General features: G+C 39.9%; 1 protein-coding gene across 7 annotated transcripts in view; it reads left to right on the forward strand.

The window, feature by feature from the left end:
• Nucleotides 1–26,012, forward strand: part of helz (helicase with zinc finger) — a 343,256-nt gene that overhangs the window by 88,083 nt on the left and 229,161 nt on the right. For all 7 annotated transcript variants that reach the window (XM_072242661.1, XM_072242664.1, XM_072242665.1 and 4 more), the window contains 7 exons: nt 3,150–3,206; nt 5,018–5,066; nt 6,352–6,427; nt 8,774–8,972; nt 10,239–10,346; nt 11,719–12,019; nt 23,309–23,576. In XM_072242661.1, coding sequence (XP_072098762.1) covers nt 3,150–3,206; nt 5,018–5,066; nt 6,352–6,427; nt 8,774–8,972; nt 10,239–10,346; nt 11,719–12,019; nt 23,309–23,576 — 1,058 coding nt within the window. The remainder of the gene's footprint in view (nt 1–3,149; nt 3,207–5,017; nt 5,067–6,351; nt 6,428–8,773; nt 8,973–10,238; nt 10,347–11,718; nt 12,020–23,308; nt 23,577–26,012) is intronic.

Here is a 26,012-nt window from a genome sequence, read left to right on the forward strand (position 1 = left end):
CCCAACTTTGGTCTTAACTAATTTTTTCCTCTTCACATACCTAAAGAAGCTTTTACTATCCTCCTCCATATTCTTGGCTAGCTTACCTTCGTACCTCATCTTTTACCCCTGTATTGCCTTTTTAGTTATCTCCTGTTGCTCCTTAAAAGTCTCCCAATCCTCTGGTTTCCCACTCACCCTTGCTATGTTATACTTCCTCCCTTTTATTTTTATACTGTCCATGACTTCCCTTGTCATCCACGGTCGCCCCTTACTCCCCTTAGAACCTTTCTTCCTCTTTGAAATGAACTGATCCTGCACCTTCTGTATTATTCCCAGAAATATCTGCCATTGTGGTTCCACTGTCATCCCTGCTAGGGTATCTTTCCAGTCAACTTTGGCCAGCTCTTCCCTCATGTGTCCATAGTCCCCTTTGTTCAACTGTAATACTGATTTTCCCTTCTCCCTCTCAAATTGTAGATTAAAATTTATCATATTATGGTCACTACCTCCTAATGGCTCTTTTACCTCGAGTTCCGTTATCAAATCTGGCTCATTACACAACACTAAATCCAGAATTGCCTTCTCCCTGGTAGGCTGTAATATAAACTGCTCTAAGAATCCATCTCTGAGGCATTCCACAAACTCCCTTTCTTGGGGTCCAGTACCAACCTGATTTTCTGAGTCTACCTGCATGTTGAAATCCCCCATAATAACCGTAGTATTACCTTTGTGACATGCCAATTTTAACTCTTGATTTAACTTGCACCTTATATCCAGGCTATTGTTTGGGGCCTGTAGATAACTCCCATTAGGGTCTTTTTGCCCTTACAGTTTCATAGTTCTATCCACACTGACTCTACATTTCCTGATTCTATGTCCCCCCCCCCCCCCCTCAAGTGACTGAATTTCATTCCTCACCAACAGAGCCACCCTACCCGCTCTGCCAACCTGTCCCTCCTTTCGATAGGATGTATATGCCTGAATATTCATTTCCCAGCCCTGGTCCTCTTGCAGCCATGTCTCTGTTATTCCCACAACATCATATGTGCCAATTTCAAACTGAGCCTCAAGCTCATCCACTTTATTTCTTGTACTCCGTGCATTCATATATAATACTTTTAATTCATTTAAAGTAATACTTTTACTCCCCTCACCTTTCACATTGATCCCTATTGCACACAACAAACTACAAATACAAAAGGGGGAAAAGAATAATAAATAAATAATAAACAATAAATAGAGAACATGAGATGAAGTGTCCTTGAAAGTGAGTCCATAGGTTATGGGAACAGTTCAGTGATTGTGCAAGTGAAATTGAATGAAGTTATTCCCTCTGGTTCAAGAGCCTGATGGTTGAGGGGTAATAATTGTTTCTGAACCTGGTGATGTTGGTCCTGAGGCTCCTGATGGCAGAAACGAGAAGACAGCATGGCCTGGGTGGTGGGGTCCTTGATGGATGATGCTTTCCTACGACAGTGCTCTGTGTAGATGTGCTCCATAGTGGGGAGGAGTTTACTGGGATGGATTGGGCTGTTTCCACTACTTTTTGGAGGATTTTCTGTTCAAAGGCCTTGACATTTGCTGAAGTTTCTACTAATACCATTGTACTGTCATCGTACATGTAGAGGAACAAACACATTGCTGTTAGTTCCTGTTTTTCCACCAAGAATAAAGAGCTCTGTCAAAAAGACGTCTCAAAGTATATTTATTATAAAAGAATGTATACAGTATACAACTCTGAGATTTGTCCTCCCTCAGACAGCTACGAAACAAAGACAGACCACGGAACCCATTTAAAGGAATCACTAAAATCTTTATGTGTGAAGGAAGAAATCATACAAACAGCAAAAGCGAGCAAATAACACAAAGAATATTAAACATCAATCCGCAGAGTCCCCGAGTCTGTTCACTTTAGCATTGTGTCAATGACTGCAGGCCTCCATTACAGAGCCGCTTCTGTACTGAAGCGCCTCGATCAAATCTCACTAATAGCAAAATAAGAGTAACCAGAAACATGTGGAACATGAACCGCAGAGTACCCCAAAAAAAAGTCCCACAGTCACAAACCACACTGAGGAGATCAAACCTGCATCTTCCTCCTGCAGCAGCAAGAGAGAAACCGGTCAAACGTAGGCAGGTGGCACTGGATCAGCCTATTGTCAATGAATGGTCAAATAGCCTGATTAAGCTATACCTTTGTTGCTAAATATAGGCTTATATAAGATGTTACGAGACACCCTGTTAAAGTTGTCGGGAATGAACGCCTTGTTCAGTGCATTTCAACTGTTGATTTACTGCTCAGCTTTGAGTGCAGGCAGACAGTGATACTTAGTGCTATGCAATCAAATTATTTTACACGGTGATTACTTGCTGTATTTCATGAGTTTGACCATCTGCAGTGTTGTGGCAAATGTTAACAGCATAAGGCATGTGCAAGCGTCCACAGTATCAAGGGAGTTATGAAGTTCAGACATTCCAATGAGATATGATGCTTAAGTAGTAGGTTGATTGATGACATATAATGAATAAAGTATGATGAAGCCACAAATGTCTTTACTTTTGGTTTGGTGGACAAGCACCTTAACATATAATTTGGGACTTTTTATAGAACTCTTCAAAAAAAAAACAACAGAAAATAGTTCAGTTTTAGATTTAAAAAAAGTACACAACTCAATTTGGTTCATAATGTTGCTTGCTTCTATTGTTGGCATGATTTGGTTTTTTTCTTCTCTTTCACTGCACATTGGGGGTTCGTCTTTATATTTTTAAAATTGGGTTCTTTTGGGTTTCTTGCTTTGAGGCTGCCTGTAAGCAAACGAATCTCAAGGCAGTATAGTTTATACATTCTTCGATAATAAATGTACTTTGAATTTAAATTTGAACTATCAGAATGTGCCAAATTAAGAATGAGCATAACAATTTGTTCAGTCTGTTGTTTCATGTTCGATCTTGCATTTATCTTTTATTCCTATAATTTTTAATTGAGCACAACAGTAGCAGTTAGGATATATTGTAGCTTGTGATTGTAGAGGACATTACATCGGAAAAGTGATGGCATGGTACACTCACTGAGTGAATGGTCAGAACTTGGATAGGTCCTTGAAGAAGAGTCGAATTTTTGAGCATTTAATACTAAACTGTTGCATCCTCTTGAATGTTTTCTCTAGAATGGTTTGATAACGAAAGATGTAACCAGGCTCAAAGTACTACTTTCAGAAATGGAGGTGAGTAATCTTTTAAGAGTTAACAAAGTGTCCATAACTCATTCTATCACACCCTTTCTGCATGGCTGTTGGGTGATGTGGTTAACTTTTGTTCTGGTAGTGTGCTATTGTGTTTGTAGAATCATTGAAGATTCATTACTTATCACTGAGGACACTACACATTTAACAGCAATTATTGAAATATGTATCTTTACAAGTAGTGGATTAATCATAAGCTTAACCTTTCCTCCCATCTCCATCAATTTAACGTTCCCAAAGGTGCTCTTCGATGCTTTATTGCATGCAGTCAAGTCTGTGGTCTCTTAGGCATCTCTTTTTATCAATCATTATCATGTGATTGATACAAAAGCAAAATAATATGTTCTGTAAATCCAAAATCGAAACAGGAAATATTGGATATACTTGCCAAGCTGCATCTGTATGGAGAGATTAATGGCCTTTCAGCAGAATTGATCTTGATCTTGTTTATGATATTTCCTTTTGACACAGAAGGCACGTGGAGTCCACATTGAATTCCAGGGCTATCCCACTGCACATTTATTCCACTTCAATCCATTATTTCTCATGCCCGTTAACAAGCATTCCATTCTCCACCCCCACCGCAGCCTCCCTCCAAGTTCTTCCGTTTCTTACCACTATACTAACAGAAATTACAGGAGTCATCTCATTCCCAACCCCCAAGTTGTTGGAATGTGGAAGGAAACTGGAAAAGTTCACGTGAAGAGCTTACAACTGCCATGCAGACAGCACCAGAGAATGGAATGGAATCCGGATTCTGCAGTTGTTAGCCCTGCAATGCCATTGTGCTGCCAACACTGAACATAGGGCAAACCAAGAAAGTGTTGGTAGCTTTCCTTCATGCCAGTGATTCAGATGAATTTTTTATGAGACAAGCTTGCCTGATTGGTTAATTAGTTGAATGTAAATTCCTCTGGCTCTTGTGGGATTCAAATTCATTTTTCTCATTTACCAGTCTCTGGTTGTTATTCCTGCACATTACCAGCTCTTCTAATTCACCATGGGGCTCTGTCTGGTTCCATTTTCTGTTTAATTGTAAGGATCCATGTAGATTTTGTTCCTTTGTGGTTGAATATAGTCATTCCTGACAAGCTTTTTTTTGGAAATGTGAACTGTAGCTCTCAAGAATATCAATCTTTTAGCACCTTCCACTGCAGTAGCTTTACTCAGCCACGGATTTAGCCAAACCACACATTTCACTATGTTTTGATATACATGTGACAAATAAATCATCATCATTATGTGCCGTGTCAGGTAACGTGGGCAATCGTGGTCTATGACCGTGATTGTTCTTGGCAAATTCTACAGAGATGGTTTGCCATTGCCTTCTTCTGGGCATTGTCTTTTGCAAGATGGTTGACCCCAGCAATTAACAATACTCTTCTGAGATTGCCTGCCTTGTGTCTGTGGTTGCAGAACCAGGACTTGTGATTCACACCAATTACTCATATGACCATCCACCATCTGCTCCCATGGCTTCATATGATCCTGATGGGGTGGGGGGGGGGGTAGTGAAAGCAGGTGCTACACCTTGCTCAAGGGTGACCTGCAGGCTAGCGGAAGAAAGGAGCGCCTTGCACCTCCTCTACTAGAGACGTATCTCCACCCCGCCCCAACAAATAAAACTAGCCTTTAAAATGTCACTTGAGGTTAAGTATGCCGTTTCAGTGGAACTGGTACTTGCCAACATCAGGAAAGCTGTTTGCTTTGTGTATGGCATCCTTTGAAAATTATATTGAGACCAAGGAAAGTATTGTTTCTTGTCTTAACCTTTTTTTTCATTTATATTGCAGGTCACTAGCAATAAACTGATGTCAGCATACTTAGAAGATACAGAGGAAGGTAATTGATAAAGTAGGTCTGTTCCAAGGATTAAAATTTTCTGCCTCTCCACATTAGTTAAAACACTTGGCAAAGAAACATGTCCACCAGTTGCAAAATTGTGTCACAACCAAAGAATTAAAATGGCAAAGTATTATAATAGTTTTTGGACTGGATTATTAATCATTTATTGTGTTCAAATCTTAGTATTTAAATTGAATTAAAACCAGTTTGAGAACGACTCATATAAATGAAAATATTTCCAATGGTCACACCAAGTCCTGTGGCCCGTATGTTGCTAGGTACTATTCGAAAATGTCATTGAGAGTTGGAACATGGTAGTACAGGTCTTGCTTCTGAATACTAATTCTCAATGAAGTACCACCTTAGTGGATGTCTGAATAGCATAGCTTCAAGTTCTTCTGTATTGTTCACTGTGGTTGATTGGTTTTTTAAACATCAACAGTCTAATTTTCACTTGTATAATGGCTTCACCATTGGAACTGTTCAGTTGTAAGAATTAATACTTTAGCGAAAGATGTGAGATTCAAAGGTGGAGATTTAAAAACTCAGGTTGGACAATTATCAATGTATTATGATTTACGTGGAACCTGAGAGACAACATTTTCACCCAGAGGGTGGTCAGTATGAAGCTGCCAGAGGAAGTGGCTGAGGCATTAACAATGTTTTTAAGTTACTTGGACAGGAACATAGATAGGAAAGGTTTAGAGCAGGGGTTCCCAACCTTTTTTTGCCATGGGCCCCTACCATTAACCAAGGAGTCCGTAGACCCCAGGTCGAGAACCCATGGTTTAGAGGGATTTGGGACTTGCTTAGATGGAATCTTGGTTGGCATGAACTAGTTAGGCTGAAAGATAATTTCCCCTGCTGTGTGAATCTAAGTAAAGGGGTAGGTAATCAAAAGGCTAGTGTGATTATTGTTCTGTTGGGACATTAATGTTATCGATGGGGGTAGAGATGCAAGTTGCAGTTGTGAGTGACTTAAATTAATATGTTTAACTATTTGCAACATTGGAAAGTTTTGATAAATTTTTATTAAGGTTTTGTCTCTGGTCATTTGCTAGAACTCACTCAGCTAACTACTTTGGAAATTGGCTATGGCTAAGTAAATTAACTGGCTTGCAGAGCAAGCCTTTGAGCTTGAATGATCTTTGGCTATTTGATTCTTTATCTGATATTAACCAGACCATACATGTTGCTGCATTGTGCTGGTGTTTTAGTTAAAATGGACTGCTTTATAGAAGAATAAATAGATGCTTTAAATGTATTTAAATGATCACTGCAGATTCTGAAGATGGATGGCAATTCCGCCCTCCACCTCGGGGTGTCACCTGTAGTGAAGAATACACACTTTGCAAAAGGTAAATTGTTTGGATAACTGTTACATTAAAAGTACTAATTGCTTTCCTGAAATTACCTTTTTTTTTTGCTTAAGAACTGTGTGATGTAACTAATTTTTGACAGCCTTGTATTGGTGCATGCATTCATTCTCTTATCGATCTCTCTTCTTCTTGTTAATAGTTGCCAGTTTTGTTTGTCTTGCCTCATGAGAGCATGTGCAACAGCACTTACTGTCTGCGGAGTTCATTTTGAGGACATGAGCAGCTAAATCTCAGTATTGGATGCAAAATAGTCCGGGCATTTTGTGCTCTTAGTTTATTATTGTCACGTGTACTGAGATACATTGAAAAGCTTGTTTTGCCTGATATTCATACAGATCAAATTATTATCCAGTGCTGTGAGGTGAACAGGGTAAAACAGCAGAAATGCAGGATAAAGTGTAAAAGCTACAGAAAAAGTGCCGTGCAGATAAGCAATAAATGCAAGATCATATTGAGATAGATTGTGAGGACAAGAATTCATTTCATCATATAAGAGGTCTGTTCAAGAATCTGATAGCAGTGGAACAGAAGCTGACCTTGAGCCTGGTGCACATGCTTTCAGGCTTTTGTATCTTCTGCCTGATGGTAGAGGAGAGAAGAGAGAATGTTTGGGATGGGTGGTGTCTCTGATTATGCCGGCTGCTTTACTGAAGCAGCAAGAAAATCAGACAGGGTACTAGTTTCTGTGAAGTGCTGAGCTGTGTCCACAGTTTTCTATGGTCACGGGTGGAGGAATTGCCATACCAAGCCCTTATGCATCCAGAGAGGATGTCTTCAATGGTGCATCAATGAAAATTAGTGACAGGGACGTGCCAAATTTCTTCAGTCTCCTGAGGAAGTAAAGATATTGGGGGCTTTCTTGGCCGGGACTGGTGGTGGTGTTCATTTCTAGGAACTTGAAGCGCTCACATCCTTCAACCTCAACACCATTGACGTAGGCAGGAGCATGTGCACCACCTCCTTCATGAAGTAAATCACCAGCTCTTTTGTTTTGCTGACACAGGGAAAGTTTGTTGTCATTACACAATATTACTAAGCTTCCTATCTCCTTCGTGTACTGTTTGACTCATCGTTATTTGAGATATGGCCCACTATGGTGGTGTCATCTGCAAACTTGTGGATGGAGTGAGAGCAGATCACAGTCATGTAGTAGAGTAGGGGTCTGAAGGCACAATTTTGTAGAGCACTGGTGTTGAGAATAGGAGGCAAAAGGAGCTATAAAGGAGCAAAAAAATCAAATGGGCTGGGGTGCGCATTAAGGTAAAAATAGGAAGTAGATGGTATAGTTAATATATTTCATGATGTGGCACTCTATGGGGTAAAGATTGTTTAGGCTGGAGGCACACAACTAATGTTTGGAGAGAGAAGGATGGTTCTTGATCTTGGTGATGAAAGGGGGAAGGTTGGTTCAAGCAGATTTTAATGTCAAAATGTGGCATCAGCCTTTCAATCAATGATAGCTATAGGAATTTGGAAGAAGGTAGAATAAATTTATAACTTTTTACAAGTTCTTCATTTTGGAATCCGGTTTAGTATCACTAACATATATCACTGAAATTTGTTGTTTTGTGGTAGCAGTTCCATGAAATACATAAAAAATAATAAATTGCAATAAAATGTATACATATAAATTTCTTGCATAAATAAATTAAATAAGTAGTGGGGAAAAAAGAGCAAAAATAGTGAGGTAGTGTTGATGGATTGGCTTATTGTTTGTTCAGAAATCTGATGATGGAGGAGAAGCTGTTCCTAAAATGCTGAGTGTATGTCTTCAGGCTCCTGTACCTCCCCCCTGATTGTAGCAATGAGAAGAGGGCATGTCCTGAGTGATGGGGGTCCTTAATGATGGATGACATCTTTTCGAAGTCTTTTGAAAAAGTCCTCGATGCTGGGGAGACTGCTGCTTGTGATGGAGCTGGCTGAGTTTGCAACCCCCTGCAGCCTTTTCTGATCCTGTGCAGTGGCCCCCCCTCCCTCCATTCCAGATGTTGATGCAACTAGTAAAAATGCTCTTCACATTACATCTACAGAAATTTGCGTGAGTCTTTGGTCACATACCAGATCTTTTAAAACTCCTTATGAAATATAACTGCTAACGTGCCTTCTTGATAATTGCATCAATATGTTGGGCCCAGAATAGATCTTCAGAAATGTTCAACCCTAACCTGAATGCATTTGAAGCATAGGAGAAGCACAATTTGCTGAAATGTGCCAAATTTTTGGTGAGTGTAAAGATGGGGAACCTGCAATTGATGTAAACTCATAAAATTGGAGATGAGCTGCTGCCTGAGGTGAAATCAATGAATGTATTTTGTTTTGTTTCAGATTTGTAGAACAAAAAATATGTAGATATGGTGCACAGTGTACGTCTGCACACTCGCAAGAGGAGCTGGCTGAATGGCAGAAACGCTACTCTTCACGGCTGATGCGTTTAAAGCAACAAAAGGAAAATAAACAATCTATTGGGAATTATATGGAAACATTAATTGAAAAATGGATGAACTCGTTATCTCCAGAAAAAGTGGTGTGTAAATCAGTTTGGTAGATTTCAAGTAAGAGAGGAAATAAACCCCACATTTCTAACCAGCCTTTCACATTCCCTGGTGTCCACTGTTAATTCTGAACATTTCAGAAAGTGTGATAACTTTTGGTGGGGAAGTGACAGGAGAGTTGTGCACTCAAATGAATAATGATTAAAGAATATATATTTTTAAAAGTTTTCATTTGCTGCAACATTCAGACTGATTGCATCCTCCATTCAGTCACATGCTCTTGAATAAGTACCACATGTCCCGTAAATTGGCTGAAGTGGAACTTAACCAAGTTCAGGTTTAAGTTTTATTATCATCTAACTGTACGTATATATACCAAATGAAACAATGTTCCTCCAGATCACGGTGCACCCACAAAACACACATCACAAACAGCACATAAAACAAAATATTACCACAAATAGGTTAACAAAATGTAATTCAAAGTGCATGCAGTGTGAAGCACAGGTGAACAGTAGCAATAAACATATCCATAAACAGTAAACATCTGGCTGTCCTAGTTACAAAACCTTGGTGATGGCAGGGTATTCATTAGTCTCACAACCTGAAGGAAGAAGCTGTTACCTAGTCCTGATGTTCCTGTACCTCCTTCCTGACTGTAGTGGGTCAAAGAGTTTGTGGGATGGGTGGTAGGAGTCCTCAACAATGCTTTGAGCCCTTTGTATACAGCGCTTCTGGTAAATGCCACCAATAGGGGGGGAGGAGGGAGACCATTTCAACTGTCATTATGTCATTCAACTGTCTTTTTTGGGTCGCTTTTGGTCTTAACCAAGGATGTCAAATCACAGATATGAAGGTCTAGTTAATCTGCTTTGGTGGTTTTGTATAAAAGATAAGCATTGGACTGAACAGGCTTGGTTCTTACTTACATTTTCCACAATTTCACGACTGCTGATGCATGCTCTGTTTGTTCCAACTGTATTGGGGCACTGGAGGGTGAATGCAGTTCATACCTTACAGCCCAGCCAGGAGTTCAGTAGAATTGGCAAAATTTGCTGAAAAGTAAGCTTTACAAAAGAAGGCAGCCAGACTGGGTAACAACTTATTTCTTCAGGCTGCGAGACAAAGGGTGACAACATTGATGGCTGCACTTGGTGAAGATTGAAATAATATATTTTCACCATGTCTAGAATAAAAGCTCTCAGGTTGGGTAGATGAATATTATTGTAGTTTATTTTTGATTTGCTTTCCTTGGGAGCACAGATTTACTAAAGCAGTTTTGTATACTATCTCTAAAGCTCAGTGAATCCCTGGATGGAGTAGCAGTGGAACATAGCCCAGGGTTGTCAATAACTGTGACAACTAAGAAATCCAGTCAACTATGGACCTTCATACTTCATTGTAAAGTAAGTGTCCTTAAGTTTTTTTCCTAAGATTTGCAGACTTATAGTAATATTTTGAAGCTTTTGAAGTGTGTAACAGACAAATGCTACTTTATCCCAGGTTTTATCCACTAATTCATTCTCAAATGGAACTTCTGTATGGGGCTGAAGAGCATCACTGGTGTTATACTTTTCACTTTATTCCTCTTTTATGGCCAGTAACGTTAAAGAAGATTAGTAAGACCATAAGAACATTAGACTTGGGAGCAGAATTTGGCCTATCAAGTCTGCTCTGCCATTCTATCAAGACTGATTTATCATCCCTTTCAACTCCATTCTCTTACCTTCTCCCTGTAACAATTGACACCCTTTCTAATCAAGAACCTGTCAACCTCCACTTCAAATATATCCCATGACTTGGCGTCTATGGCTGTCAGTGGCAATAAATTCCACAGATTCACTACCATCTGGATAAAGAAATTCCCCCTCATCTCTATTTTAAAGAGATGTCCTTGTTTTCCGAGGCTGCGCCTTTAATGATTAGTGGTTAACACTCCCTCCCACTCCACTGCTCTATCCATTGCCAGTTCTGGTAATTGATGTATGCCATAGAAGTTAGTTATTTATATTAGATGTCTAGCATAGACAGGCATGATGCAAAGTATACAATTTAAAATTTAATTTGATCAAACAAATGAAGCCTGAATGATATTCCATCAATTGTTAGAGCTTTGAAGACTGATGTGTTGATACATAGGTGAAATGAATATCTTTGTCTTGTTTCACAAATCAGACAAATCAGCTTTAGAATGTTTCTACTTCACATTTTGCCAGTTTTTCATTGGTTCAGGGATTTGTAAAAGCTGCAGCTGTGATTTCTTTGTGAGTGGTGAGGTCTTAATTCAGGACTGCACTGTATGGCAAAAAGTTGTCAAACTAAATGATTAAACAAAACACCATAAACCTATTTAACCAGAAAAGTTCTGAATGGACCTGAATACTCTTTATGAATTAAGAAATGATATTACCATTCCTGATGTTATTAACTAAGTTTGGCAGGATCAGGAATATTTCCTGGAAGAATATACTTGCAGTAGTTTTCCTTTATTCAGTGATCCAGAATTTTAAGTGTTAAGTCCAATTGGGTTTGATGAAATATGAGCTTTAAGTGGTGTTAAAACAGGACAGAGCTGTCTTTTTAGAAGCATGGAAGCAGTGTGTAGTATTTATCAAGAAGTATAAATGTAGGATGAATTAAATTTCACAAGGGAGATGAAAAAGATGAAAAATGGAGATGTGTTAAGTGTAGTTGAAAATAAATATGATATTTTTGCAGTTAGTATTGGGTAGATTAATACTTGTTATCTTCCCTCTCCCCCCACCCCCCCACCTTCAGCCTGCACGTTTGCTGAATCGGATAGCCTTGCTCTATGATGCTCATCGTCCTCATTTTTCCATTATGACTGTTTCTGTTGGAGACCTCAACACCCAGGTGGTACAAGAAGTACCGGAGAACTGTCAAGAGTGGCTTGGAGGAGGAAAGATGGCTCAGAATGGAATGGACCATTGTATATATAGAGTTAGTGTACAATTCAGCACAGAAATCTTTGGAACTTTTCGCCAAACTGTAGTTTTTGACTTTGGGTCTGAACCCGTCCTGATGCAACGGATCATGGTGGATGCTGCATCAATAGAAGGTATGAACTTGACTCTTTCTCCCATGCACTGCAGTTGCTATTATTAAATTTAGAAAAGCAACATCTTGTTGAATTAGAATACAAGTTTAAATGCAATTTTTTATGATATCCTCCTGAAGGAGGTCTATCCAATGTCTTTGTTTGACTGTAGATGAAGATAAAATGTTAACAGAACAAATGAAAAAAACAGTGAAAAAATGTAATCCATTTATATCTCCAATTACAAAATCTAATTACATTTGCCCAGTGTTTTAGCATCTGTTCTCTTGCTTAGTAAATTATTATGGTTATCAATCTTTCAAGTAAAAAGTCTTCTTCTGACATCTGTTTGAGATTTACTCTGACCTACTTTTCATTTCAGTTTTTAACCTCAATTATGATTCTATTCCTTATGAAAACATCTCTTTCCAGAAGAACAGATTGTCTTTATAGTGCTTCTCCATTCTTTATCCCTAGTATACTTGAGGAGCTTACTTTGTATTTTTCTGTTTTGTGGAATATGTGATTTTGCTGTAATGGGCTACAGGATGAAGTCAGGCAGCATTGCCAATAACAGTGCATCCCTCCTCAATGAGCTTCATGCATTCTATGCATTTTTTGAACCAAAGGGGATTGGAATGTCACCACCTACCCCAACAGCCTCCAACATTCATGAACCCACAGTAACTGTTGTGGACTTAAGATCGAACTTCTGGAGCGTGAACCCGTGGAAAGGATCTGGCCCAAATGGTTTCCTGGCTGTGTCTTTGAATCCTGAGCAGCTCATCTGGTAGGGATATTGCAGACATTTTTAACTTCACTCTGCTTCAATCTGAAGTTCCCAACCACTTTAAGAAGACTTCTATCATCCCAGTACCTAAGAAAACAAGGTAATGTGCCATAATGACTACTGCCCGGTGGCTCTGACATTCACCATCGTGAGATGCTTAGAGATTGGTCATGGCACACATCAACTCCACCCTCCCAGACAACCATGACCTGCTGCAATTCAACTACCACCAAAGCAAATGCAATTTCCTTGGCCTTACCCTCATCCCTGGAGCATCTGGACGTTAAAGGCACCTGTGCCAAACTGTTTATTGACTGCAACTCCAGCTTCAGTACTATAATTCTCGCAGGGGCACCTCAGAGATGTATGCTTCAGCCACTGATGTACTGTCTCTTTACTTATGACTGTGTGGCAAGGCATAGCTCAAATACCATCTACAAATTTGCCAATGATAAGCCATTTTTGGCAGAGTCTGAGATGGAGACGAGAGGGTGTACAGGAGCGAAATATGCCAGCTGATTGAGTGCTGTCACAGCAACAACCTTGCAGTCAGTGTTAGTAAGGCCAAAGAGCTCATTGTGGACTTAGTAAGGCCAAAGAGCTCAGTGTTAGTAAGGCCAAAGAGCTCATTGTGAAAGGGTAAGATGAGGGAAAATAAACCAATCCTCATAGAGGGATCTAAAGTGGAGACAGTGAGCAATTTCAAGTTCCTGGGTGTCAGTATTTCTGAGGATCTAACCTGGTTCCAATATATCGATACAGCAAGAAAGAAGGTGAGATAGCTGCTATATTTCATTAGGAGTTTGAAGAGATTTGGTTTGTCAACTAAAACAATTGAGAACTTCTATAGATGTACCGGGAGAGCATTCTGACAGGCTGCATCACTGTCTGGAATGGTGGTGGCGGGGTGGGGGGGGGGCTACTGTACAGGATCGGAAGAAGCTACAGAAAGGTGTAAAATATGTCAGCTTCATCATGGGTAGCCTCCTCCGTAGTATCCAAGACATCTTCAAGGAACGGTACCTGAGAAAGGAGGCATCCGTTATTAAGGACCCCCCTCACCCAGGACACTCTTCTGATTGTTATTATCGGGAACGAGGTGCAGTAGCCTGAAGGCACACACTCAGCGATTCAGGAACATCTACTTACCCACTGCCATCTGATTTCTAAATGGACATTGAATCCATGAATACCACCTCATTTTCGTTTTTTTCTGTTTTTGCACTATTTTTAATTTAACTATTTTTATATATAGATATATATTTACTGCTATTTATTTATCCCCCCCATATCGTGTATTGCATTGTATTGCTGCTGCTAAGTTGACAAATTTCACGATTTATACCAGTAATATTAAACCTGATTCTGATAATTCCAAGCTTCTAGAAATGGGAGCAACTTTTATGTGCGTAGCTTGAATTTCCAGCATCTGCAGAATTCCTGTTGTTCTAGAAATGGGACTTCCTTTTACTACTAGATCTTTGACTTCCTGACTGACAAACAGTAGTTAGAGAGGAGAAACAGCAACACCTCTGTTATAATTATTCTAAACAGTGGTACTGTTCAAGTTCAAGTTGAATTACCATTCAACCATACATGAATATAGCCAAATGAAACAGCATACCTCCGGGGCCAAGGTGCAAGGTGCAAGTCATGTTGCCAACAGCATAGAGTACATAACACAAATATCCAGAATATTCTGAAGGGAGAGGGCGAGCAGTCAGTTGTCTTGGTACATGTTGGTACCAATGACATAGATGGGACAAAGGAGGAGGTCCTGAAGAGAGATTTCCAGGAGTTAGGAAGGAAGCTGAGAAGCAGGATCTCCAGGGTAGTAATCTCGAGATTGCTACCTGTGCCACGGGCAAGAATAGTAGGATCAGGCAGATGAATGCGTGGCTGAGAGACTGGTGCAGGGGGCAGGGCTTCAGATTCTTGGATCATTGGGATCTCTTCTGGGGGAAGTATGACCTGTTCAAAATGGACAGGTTACACCTGAACCCGAAGGGGACCAATATCCTGGCGGGTAGGTTTAATAGAGCTGTTAGGGAGGGTTTAAACTAATTTGGCAGGAGGATGGGAACCGGAATGATAGAGCGGAGGAGGGGGAAAACAGAAATAAATCTAAGATAGTGAGCAGTAAAGATGTCAGGAAAGACAGGAGGTGATGGGGCAAATTTGTAGCCGTTGGGATGAGTTGCAGTGCAATAAAGTTGCAGTGAAATCAAAGTGAAAAGTACCAAATACTGGTCTTAAGGTGTTATACTTGCATGCAGTATGAGGAATAAGGTGGATGATCTTGTCGTACAGCTACAGATTGGCAGGTATGATATTGTGGCCATCACTGAGACATGGCTAAAGGATGCATGTCTCTGGGAGCTGAACGTCCAAGGATACACGGTGTATCAGAAGGATAGGAAGGTAGGCAGAGGGGGAGGCGTGGCTTTATTGGTAAGAAATGATATTAAATCATTACAAAGAGGTGATGTAGGATCGGAAGGTGCAGAATCTTTATGGGTTGAGCTAAGAAATCGCAGGGGTAAAAGGACCCTGATGGCAGTTATTTATAGGCCTCCAAACAGCTGCAGGGATGTGGACTACAAATTACAACAGGAAATAGAAAAGGCTTGTCAGAAGGGCAGTGTTATGATAATTGTGGGGGATTTTAACATGCGAGTGGATTGGGAAAATCAGGTCAGCAGTGGATCTCAAGAGAGAGAATTTGTAGAATGTCTGCAAGATGGCTTTTTAGAACAGCTTGTTGTTGAGCCCACTAGGGCATCGGCTGTACCGGATTGGGTATTGTGTAATGAACTGGAGGTGATTAGAGAGATTGAGGTGAAGGAACCCTTAGGAGGCAGTGATTATAACATGATTGAGTTCACTGTGACATTTGAAAAAGAGAAACCGAAATCTAATGTGTCGGTATTTCAGTGGAGTAAAGGAAATTATAGTGGCATGAGAGAAGAACTGGCCAAAGTTGACTGGAAAGGGACACTGGCGGGAAAGACAGCAGAGCAGCAGTGGCTGGAGATTATGCAAGAAGTGAGGAAGGTGCAAGACAGGTATATTCCAAAAAAGAAGAAATTTTCGAATGGAAAAAGGATGTAACCGTGGCTGACAGGAGAAGTCAAAGCCAAAGTTAAAGCAAAGGAGAGGGCATACAAGGAAACAAAAATTAGTGGGAAGACGGAGGATTGGGAAGTTTTTAAAAGTTTACAAAAGGAAACTAAGAAGGTCATTAAGAGGGAAAAGATTAACTATGAAAGGAAGCTAGCAAATAATATCAAAGAGGATACTAAAAGCTTTTTCAAGTATATAAAGAGTAAAAGACAGGTGAGAGTAGATATAGGACCGATAGAAAATGATGCTGGAGAAATTGTAATGGGAGATAAGGAGATGGCGGAGGAACTGAACGAGTATTTTGCATCAGTCTTCACCGAGGAAGACATCAGCAGTATACCGGACACTCAAGGGTGGCAGGGAAGAGAAGTGTGCGCAGTCACAATTACAACAGAGAAAGTACTCAGGAAGCTGAATAGTCTAAAGGTAGATAAGTCTCCCGGACCATATAGAATGCACCCTCGTGTTCTGAAGGAAGTCGCTGTGGAAATTGCGGAGGCATTAGCGATGATCTTTCAAAAGTCGATAGATTCTGGCATGGTTCCAGAGGACTGGAAGATTGCAAATATCACTCCGCTATTTAAGAAGGGGGCGAGGAAGCAAAAAGGAAATTATAGAGCTGTTAGCGTGACATCGGTGGTTGGGAAGTTGTTGGAGTCAATTGTCAAGGATGAGGTTACAGAGTACCTGGAGGCATATGACAAGATAGGCAGAACTCAGCATGAATTCCTTAAAGGAAAATCCTGCCTGACAAACCTATTACAATTTTTTGAGGAAATTACAAGTAGGTTAGACAAGGGAGATGCAGTGGATGTTGTATATTTGGATTTTCAGAAGGCCTTTGACCAGGTGCCACACATGAGGCTACTTAACAAGATAAGAGCCCATGGAATTATGGGAAAGTTACATACGTGGATAGAGCATTGGCTGATTGGCAGGAAACAGACAGTGGGAATAAAGGGATCCTATTCTGGTTGGCTGCTGGTTACCAGTGGTGTTCCACAGTGGTCCATGTTGGGGCTGCTTCTTTTTACATTGTACATCAACGATTTGGATTATGGAATAGATGGCTTTGTGGCTAAGTTTGCTGACGATACGAAGATAGGTGGAGGGGCCAGTAGTGCTGAGGAAACAGAGAGTCTGCAGAGAGACTTGGATAGATTGGAAGAATGGACAGAGAAGTGGCAAATGAAGTACAATGTTGGAAAGTGTATGGTTATGCACTTTGGCAGAAGAAATAAACAGGCAGACTATTATTTAAATAGGGAGTGAATTCAAAGTTCTGAGATGCAACGGGACTTGGGAGTCCTTGTTTTGGATACCCTTTAGGTTAACCTCCAGGTTGAGTCGGTGGTGAAGAAGGCGAATGCAATGTTGGCATTCATTTCTAGAGGAATTGAGTATAGGAGCAGGGATGTGATGTTGAGGCTCTATAAGGTGCTGGTGAGATCTCACTTGGAGTACTGTGGGCAGTTTTGGTCTCCTTATTTAAGAAAAGATGTGCTGACGTTGGAGAGGGTACAGAGAAGATTCACTAGAATGATTCCGGGAATGAGAGGATTAACATATGAGGAACGTTTGTCTGCTCTTGTACTGTATTCCTTGGAGTTTAGAAGCATGAGGGGAGACCTCATAGAAACATTTCGAATGTTGAAAGGCATGGACAGAGTGGATGTGGCAAAGTTGTTTCCCATGATGGGGGAGTCTAGTACAAGAGGGCATGATTTAAGGATTGAAGGACGCCCATTCAGAACAGAAATGCGAAGAAATTTTTTTAGCCAGAGGGTGGTGAATCTATGGAATTTGTTGCCACAGGCTGCAGTGGAGGCCAAGTCATTGGGTGTATTTAAGGCAGAGATTGATAAGTATCTGAGTAGCCAGGGCATCAAAGGTTATGGTGAGAAGGTGGGGGAGTGGGACTAAATGGGAGAATGGATCAGCTTATGATAAAAATGGAGCAGACTCGATGGACCGAATAGCCGACTTCTACTCCTTTGTCTTATGGTCTAAATAACTGCCAAGAAGGCCCACCAGCACCTTTACTTCCTGAGGAGCCTGTCCCCTAAAACCCTCACTAAATTTTATAGATGCACCGTAGAAAGCATTCTTTTGGGGTGCATCACAACCTGGTATAGAAGTTGTCCTGTCCAAGACCGGAAGAAGCTGCAGAAGATCGTGAACACAGCCCAGCACATCACACAAACCAATCTTCCATCCTTGGACTCAGTTTACACCGCACGCTGTCGGAGCAGTGCTGCCAGGATAATCAAGGACACGACCCACCCAGCCAACACACTTTTCGTCCCTCTTCCCTCCGGGAGAAGGCTTAGGAGCTTGAAAACTCGTACGGCTAGATTTGGGAACTGCTTCTTTCCAACTGTGATAAGACTACTGAACGGATCCTGATCCGGATCTGGGCCGTACCCTCCAAATATCCGGGCCTGCCTCTCGGTTTTTTTGCACTACCTTACTTCCCCTTTTCTATTTTCTATTTATGATTTATAATTTAAATTTTTAATATTTACTATCGATTTGTACTCCAGGGAGCACGAAGAGCAGAATCAAATATCGCTGTGTTGATTGTACCCTCTAGTATCAATTGTTTGGTGACAGTAAAATAGTTATGATTTCAGTAAAATATAGTGACAAAAAAAGCCATAGCCCAACTCCCTGACTGGCATGACTGTAGATTTATGGCATGTTATGCTGGTCCTACTTGTTCTTCCACTGAGTGAACACCAGATGGCAGCACCAACAGGAAGGGCCAGTCCCCAACCCAGTGCGGATTTCAGCACACTCCACAGTGACTCTCTCACATCACCTCAGCATTTTCTCTCCTAGTCGGCTGCAACAGATGACCCCGTGGCATGGGCCTATTAGCCACTGCGGCCTATTAGCCACTGCAACCTAGCTCCTTTCACTACTTTCACTACTTTCGATTTATGAAAGTAAGCTGTTAACCACTTTGACCCAGTGTACTATCTACTTTGTATTCTTATTTCCCTGCTTTTTTTGTTATATCCTAATTGTGTTTTCTTCTTTTCCTATCTCCCCTATATACTTCCTCATTGCACCTTTCCATTTTCAATATTACTGTATTAATTTTGTTAATGTAATAGTACTGCTTTCATTGTTCTGATAAACTTTTTACATTCTTATCTTGCCTTTTTTTTGTTTGTATTGATAGTAAATTAGTACCCCTTGCTCCTGAATGGCAGCTAATAGAAATACATTTTCACTATTTTCTGTAAAATATAAGACATTACATAACTGGTTGGCGAGGCTGCACTTGGAGTATTGTGTACAGTTTTGGTTACCCTATTATATGAGCAGTGTTATTAAACTAGAAAGAGTGCAGAAAAGATTTAAGTTTAAGTTTTTTGTCATTCAACTGTACACATGTATCCTGCCAAATGAAACAACGTTCCTCCAGAACAAGGTACACAGCACAATGCATATAACTTGCACAAAACACATGAAGTGATGTTACTACAAATAATGTGTATTTACAACAGAAGTTTAAAAAGTAAACAGTATAAAGCTACTGATGCTTCATATGTGATGAGTCCTGAGAGGTCAGTAGTCTCACAGCTTGGGGGAAGAAGCTGTTTCCCATCATAACAGTCCTTTTTCCTGACAGAATGTTGCCCGGGCTTGGGGGCCTGAATTGCACTGAAGGGTTGTGTGGACTATATTCCCTGAAACGTAGGAGACTGAGGGGTGACCTGAAGCTGGTAGAAGTGCATTGCCTTTTTTGCCAGGGATGGGGGTGCTAAAAACGAGAAGGCATAGGTACGATCAGAGGCGAGATATTTATAAAGGATATGAGAGGCGGCTACTTCATGGAAAAGGTGGTGCATATTTGAAATGAGGTGCCAGAAATTGATGATGAGGTGGGCACATTAGTGACGTTATAATGTCATGTATGTAAGTATATGGGCAGGAAAGGTTTAGATGGCTATGGGCCCAGTGATTGCACGTGGGACAAGCTCACTGGGCAATGCAGTTGACATGGATGAGATGGGCGGAAGGTCCTGGTTACATGCAGTGTGACTCTATACTGCAATAAATGCTTTCAAAACATTATAATTTTTACTTCTTCGCAGTGAAGATAGCACAAATTCTCTTTTTTAAAAAAAAATCTTTACTCATCCCCGATAGCATCCTTTCAATCTAGTGCCATAATGTCCAAGACATGAGAAAATCTGCAGATGCTGGAAATTCAAGCAAAACGTCGACTGTACTTTTTCTTATAGATGCTGCCTGGCCTGCTGCATTCAGCATTTTGTGTCTGTTGCCATAATTTCCAGCAGCCTTTCTGTATTGAGTATACTCAAAAATGTGCACCTTCCTCTATCCAATCCCCAGCTATAGTTTTAATTCCACTGTGCATGTGGTATACTGTCTCTGTTTAATGTTTCATAAACATGAAGACTTTTTGTGAGGAATTTCACCAGAATTCTGTCAGCGCTTCCTGATTTCTACCAGTTTTACAATTTTAATGAATTCTAATTACCTTCATGTGTTACACAGCTAATTGCATTGAATTACATTTCCACCACCTTTGCCTTTTTCTTCACCTGTCTGCATTACTCTGCAAACTCTGCTTTTTACTTTTCCAATTTGTTACTGTCAGTTACTTGACGCCCACGTCTGAACTATTGAGATTTATTTATGATCAGAGGGGTCACAATGGAGATCTCTACAATACTGCACTAGAGTCCTTTTCTGTCAGAGAAATGTCCTTTTACTCGTTTTGATTCTGTTCTGATCAACATATCATCCAGATAAGACTCTGGATCTCTATGGTGTGGCTAGAATAGGAAATGTCCCCATACTGCCTGTTCTGGGATCGGATACTACAGAAGGTTCTGTAAGCTGAATGTCTTCAACAGTGTAAGAGCTTGAGAGTGCCAAGTCTCCTGACTGAGAAGATACTAAGGTAATGAAAGTGGTGGAGTCTAAAGTTGAAACATCATAGGAGGATTTTTTATATACTTTAAAACTGAGCTGACAAGAAATAAGGACATTCAACTTTCAAATGCAAACCAATAAAAAATTCCTGATTTAAAAGGAAAGCAAGCAATATACATGGGATATTTGTGTGTTCTGGCAATTTGATTATTCATGTAATAATGCTGAACGGAAAGAAGAAAAACCTTGAAATTTGAAAATTTATTGTGTTCCTTTCATGGCTTACTAATGAAGTAATTTTACAGTGTTACCATTGCTGTAATGTAGCAAATGCAGCAGCCAACAGCTAATTTGCATGCATTTAGCTCCCACAAATAGCAATGAGATGAAAGCTGGATTTGTTTTTCAAGTGATATTGAATAGGGAATAAATATTGCCCAAATACCAGGTCTAACTCCCAAGTCTTTAAAACTGGGTTTTTGGTTATTATATTAAAAATCTGTCTGTGCGTAGGGGCTCAAGATAAGATTTCACATTACCTTATATGTCATATGTGCATTGAAACATACAGTCAAATGTTCAAGTATGTACTGAGAGCAGCCCGCAAGTGTTGCCATGCTCCTGGTACCAGCCTAGTATGCCTACAGCTTATTAATACATGCGTCTTTGCAATGTGGGAGGAAACCAGAGCTTTCAGAGGAAACCCATGTAGTCACAGGGGAACATAAAAACTCTTTACAGTCGGTGGTGGGAATTGAACACCCAATTGCTAACTATGATGCTACTGTGCCGCCCCTATTTACCCCAATGATAATATAACACTTTCTAAGTCCTGTCCTGCAATGCTAACCTGGATTTTTTTTTTTTGCTTAAGCCTTTCAGGAGTGAAGATAACATTAAATGGTCATTATTAGTAATAATTGTTTTGTACTTCCATCATATACACAGTTCTGGTCACAAATAAAAAACATATTGAAGTTGTAACAGTATACCAGAAGAATGTTCATGAGGAGAATAGCGTTTTTCAGATTCTAGAAAATGTAGATTCAAGGATTCAAAGCACGTTTGTTGTCAAAGTATGTATAAATTATACAACCTTGAGATTCTTCTGCTTACAGGTAGCCACAAAGCAAGAAACCCAAAAGAACCCAATAAAAAAAGACCAACACCCAGTGCACAGAGAAAGAGAGAAAAATCACAAATCATGCAAACGATAAAAAACAAGCAACAGCATTCGGAACTAAATTGAGTCCACAGAGCTGGAGCCCGGAGCAGTCGGAGTAGGCCCATAGCTTTGGTCTCAGTTTATCATGTAGTGGGGTAAATCGCTGTGAAGCTCGTAGATCAAGATCTACAAACTGTATCTCCTCATTGAGATCAACTGACACAGGAGAAATGGCAGAGGTTTGAAAGGGGCACATTTCTATTTAATCTGCGGCATTACTTCCCTCTCTATTAACTGCAGTACATTGTAAACACTTCATACTACTTTTACATTGTAAATACATGCTGGTATATATGCACATTTTTATTCCTGATCAATACTTTAATCTCTAAATTTATTTTTCTATAATTCTTTATCCCTTGTAATTGTTGAACATTGCTTTTTGTTGCACGTTGTGGCTTGACTAGCTCATCACAGCAAATTCCCAATCCATGTAAATATATAGTGAATAAAGTTGATCCTTGACTTTTGATTGATTAGTTTCTTGGCCAGAATCCTTAATAGATGTGAAAGCAACTGTTAGGATGGTTAAAAGAAACTTTTTGGACCCTTTGTTCAGGTTTATGTATTTATCACGTGTATCGACACGAACAGTGAAATGCTTTGTTTGAATTAATAGTCAGCACAACCTCAGGAGGTATTGGGGCAGCCTACAAGTGTCGCCATGCGTTCTGTTACCAATATTGCAGCCCACCCTGTTCAGCAGAACCACCAGCAATAAAGCAAGCCCCTTTCCTCCCTCCCCATCCACCCACCCACTTACTCACACAATGGAGGCCTGGAAACATGCACTGGCAGACATCGAGTTCTTTTATATTTAGGCAATGCCTTTGCTCCCATGAGGTAAATGACTGGAAGCTCTGCAGATAACACATTATGTTCATCTTGTACTGTAAACAGGACTGAATTGAGTTGTCTGCCAGTGACACTTAGTCAAGTTAACTTTTTCATTACATGGCCAGCTCTACTTAGCTGTTGGAGAATTGACAGATGGCTGGCTCCCTGATAACTGGGACTGCCTGTGGGCATCTAGTTCCTCTTGTTTGTGCTTTTGTAGATCTGGTTAATTTGCTTCGAACATTCTGAGCCGTTTGGAAAAGATAATGAATCAGAATCAGGTTTATTATCACTGTATATGTGTGTAATGTGTCGTTTGTGACAGGAATACAGTGCAAAGACATTTTATTATAAATTATAAAATAGCAGAAAAAATAATGAAAGTACAATTTCAGTAAATGTTTTCATATTTTATTTACAGATTTGGAACATCTGATGCAAGCAAGGCAGCAACTTCTCACTACAGCTAAGCGATGGGATTCCACTTGTAAAACAATTGTAGAATTTGAGCCAAATGAAACTACTGACTTGGAGAAGAGTCTCCTGACACGGTACCAGATTCCCTTGTCAGCAGACCAGCTCTTCACACAGTCTGTGCTTGATAAATCATTGACCAAATCTAATTATCAGTCCCGATTACACGACCTACTTTACATTGAAGAAATAGCACAATATAAGGAAGTCAGCAAGTAAGTACAATGAAATTGAAAGGCATATGCATTTTACTAGTATTATTGCTGTTATGACTTGTGCCTCAGAATTTTTGTTTGCTGCTTTTGTTGATCAGCTTCTGTGTCTATAGTGAAAGTGCTAAGATTTAATAATTGTTTCAATCTTGATGTGCAATTTACACTTAAACATAACTTTTACAAAGGCACATCAGTGTTTCCAAACTTTACTAGATTGGTTTAGCTGTATTTCCATCATCACTGACTTGTTACCATGGTAAATAACCCTTGTCCATGGATAATTTACATTATAAGAATGACTATTTTCAAATAATATGTATGGATTTAAATTTGCTATCTTTTCCTCATAACTTCACAGATGAAGTGAAGTTGTACTAGGTTCCTGTAACATCTATTTAAGCAGATATATTATGTTGGTTAACTGGTAAATTGTGCCAAGGTGCAGTGAAAAATGTATTTTGCAAACTGCATTACAACATTGTATTGAGTTAGCAGAAGGTAAACAATTAAAGAGTGGAGAATAAAGGTGTTAGAATTACAGAGAAAGTGCAGGTCATAACAAGATAGACTGAGATCAAGAGTCTTATAACAGTGGGAAAGAAACTGTCCTCGAATCTGGTCATATTTACTTTCAGACTTTTGCACCTACTGCCCAATGTGAGGGAGTAGGGAAAGGAGAAGAATGAATGACCAGGTAGGAGAGGTTTTTGATTGTGCTGCCTGCCTTACTGAGGCAGTGAGAAGTAAAGATGGAATCCAAGGAGTGGAGGCTGGTTACTGTGATAAGTTGAACTGTGTCTACTCTCTGTAGTTTCTGTGGTCACATGCAAAGCGATTGTCATACCAAGCTGTGATGCATCCAGATAAGATGCTTTCTACAGTGCATCAATAAAAATTGGTGAGGGCCAAAGGGGACATGCCAAATTCCTTTAGCGAAGCCAGTTTTAAACTTTGGAATTATATTTTTCTCCACAATGCAAATATTTACAGCTTGATATGAAATACTGAACTGCTCCTCATTTGGAAGATTCCAAGTTTAGTCGCTTTGTGTATTGGTGACTTACCTGATTTTGTTCAAGTGCTTTAGAACTTGGGGCAGGAGAGGCAGATGATGGAAGGGAGAGGGGAGGAGAGGCAAAGGAAGGGTATAGACTCTCATTCCAGTTTCCCAGTGAGCATCTGAGTAGGGTTTGGAGTGAGCCCTGGTTTTACTGAGCTTGATATCTTGGTACATACAACCCAAGTCATTTTATTTTTGGAGAGGTCAGAGTTAACCATTCTCCAGTATTCAGTTGTCCAGTATTTAGTTTGAAAATTTCATAAAGCATATTTGTGCGATCAGATATGATTATTAGACCATAAGACATAGGAGCAGAATTAGGCCATCTTGCCCATCAGGTCTCCTCTGACATTCTATCATGGCTGATTTATTATCTTTCTCAACTCTATTTTCCTGCCTTCTTCCTGTAACCTTTGATGCCCTCATTAATCAAGAACTATCAACCTCTGCTTTAAATATACCCAATGACTTGGCCTTCACAGCCATCCATGGCAATGAATTCCACACATTCACAATCCTCTGGCTAAATAAATTGCTCCTCGTGTTCTAAAGAAATGTCCTTGTATTTTGAGGCTCTGCCCTCTTGTCCTACATTCCCCCACTACAGGAAACATCCACTCCATGCCCAGTCTATCTAGAACTTTCAATATTAGCTAGGTTTCAATGAGATCACCCACTCATTCTTCTGAACTCCAGTAAATCAGGCTCAGAACTGTCAAATGCTCCTCATATGTTAACCCTTTCATTCCCAGAATCGTTGTTGTGAACCTTCTATGGACCTTCTCCAATGCCAGCATATCTTTTCTTGGTTAAGAGGTTCAATGTTGCCTTGATGTGACTTGATGTAACTTTGCAATTACAGACTGAATTTGCAAGCCTTCAGTATGTGGACTGTATTTTGTCACGTAGATATAACATTTGTTTCACCAAAATGTCTTATTTAATAGGCGAGAGCAATAGTTCTATCAGCTGGTACGTTGTCCTGATATAGTTTGCAGCCTGAATTTTGCAACGTGTATTTTTAACAATGTTCTAAACTGTATTTACTGTCTACCAACCGTGATGGCCCTTAACTAATTTATTTTTTGTGCAGACTATCACCTTCTTGGCTAAATTCTTCTATGTGTGATGGGTTAGAACTTGTGCCTGTAGTGAAATGCCAACAATGTTGTTATGTTTTGTAACTCCAAAATATAAAAATTAACTGAAAGGAAAACGAGAGCCAGGAGATAAGTCGTGTACTTCATTTTCAATTTAAGTGAAGTGCACACATATTATGTGGTAGCGTAATGACATATACAATTCACATATTTTTACATATAACCCGTAATGAATTATTTAAATGAACAGGAATGCCTAATCAAGCAATGCATTTA

This window comes from Mobula birostris, chromosome 24 (genome assembly GCF_030028105.1).
Source record: "Mobula birostris isolate sMobBir1 chromosome 24, sMobBir1.hap1, whole genome shotgun sequence".
Classification (NCBI taxonomy): Eukaryota; Metazoa; Chordata; class Chondrichthyes; order Myliobatiformes; family Myliobatidae; genus Mobula; species Mobula birostris.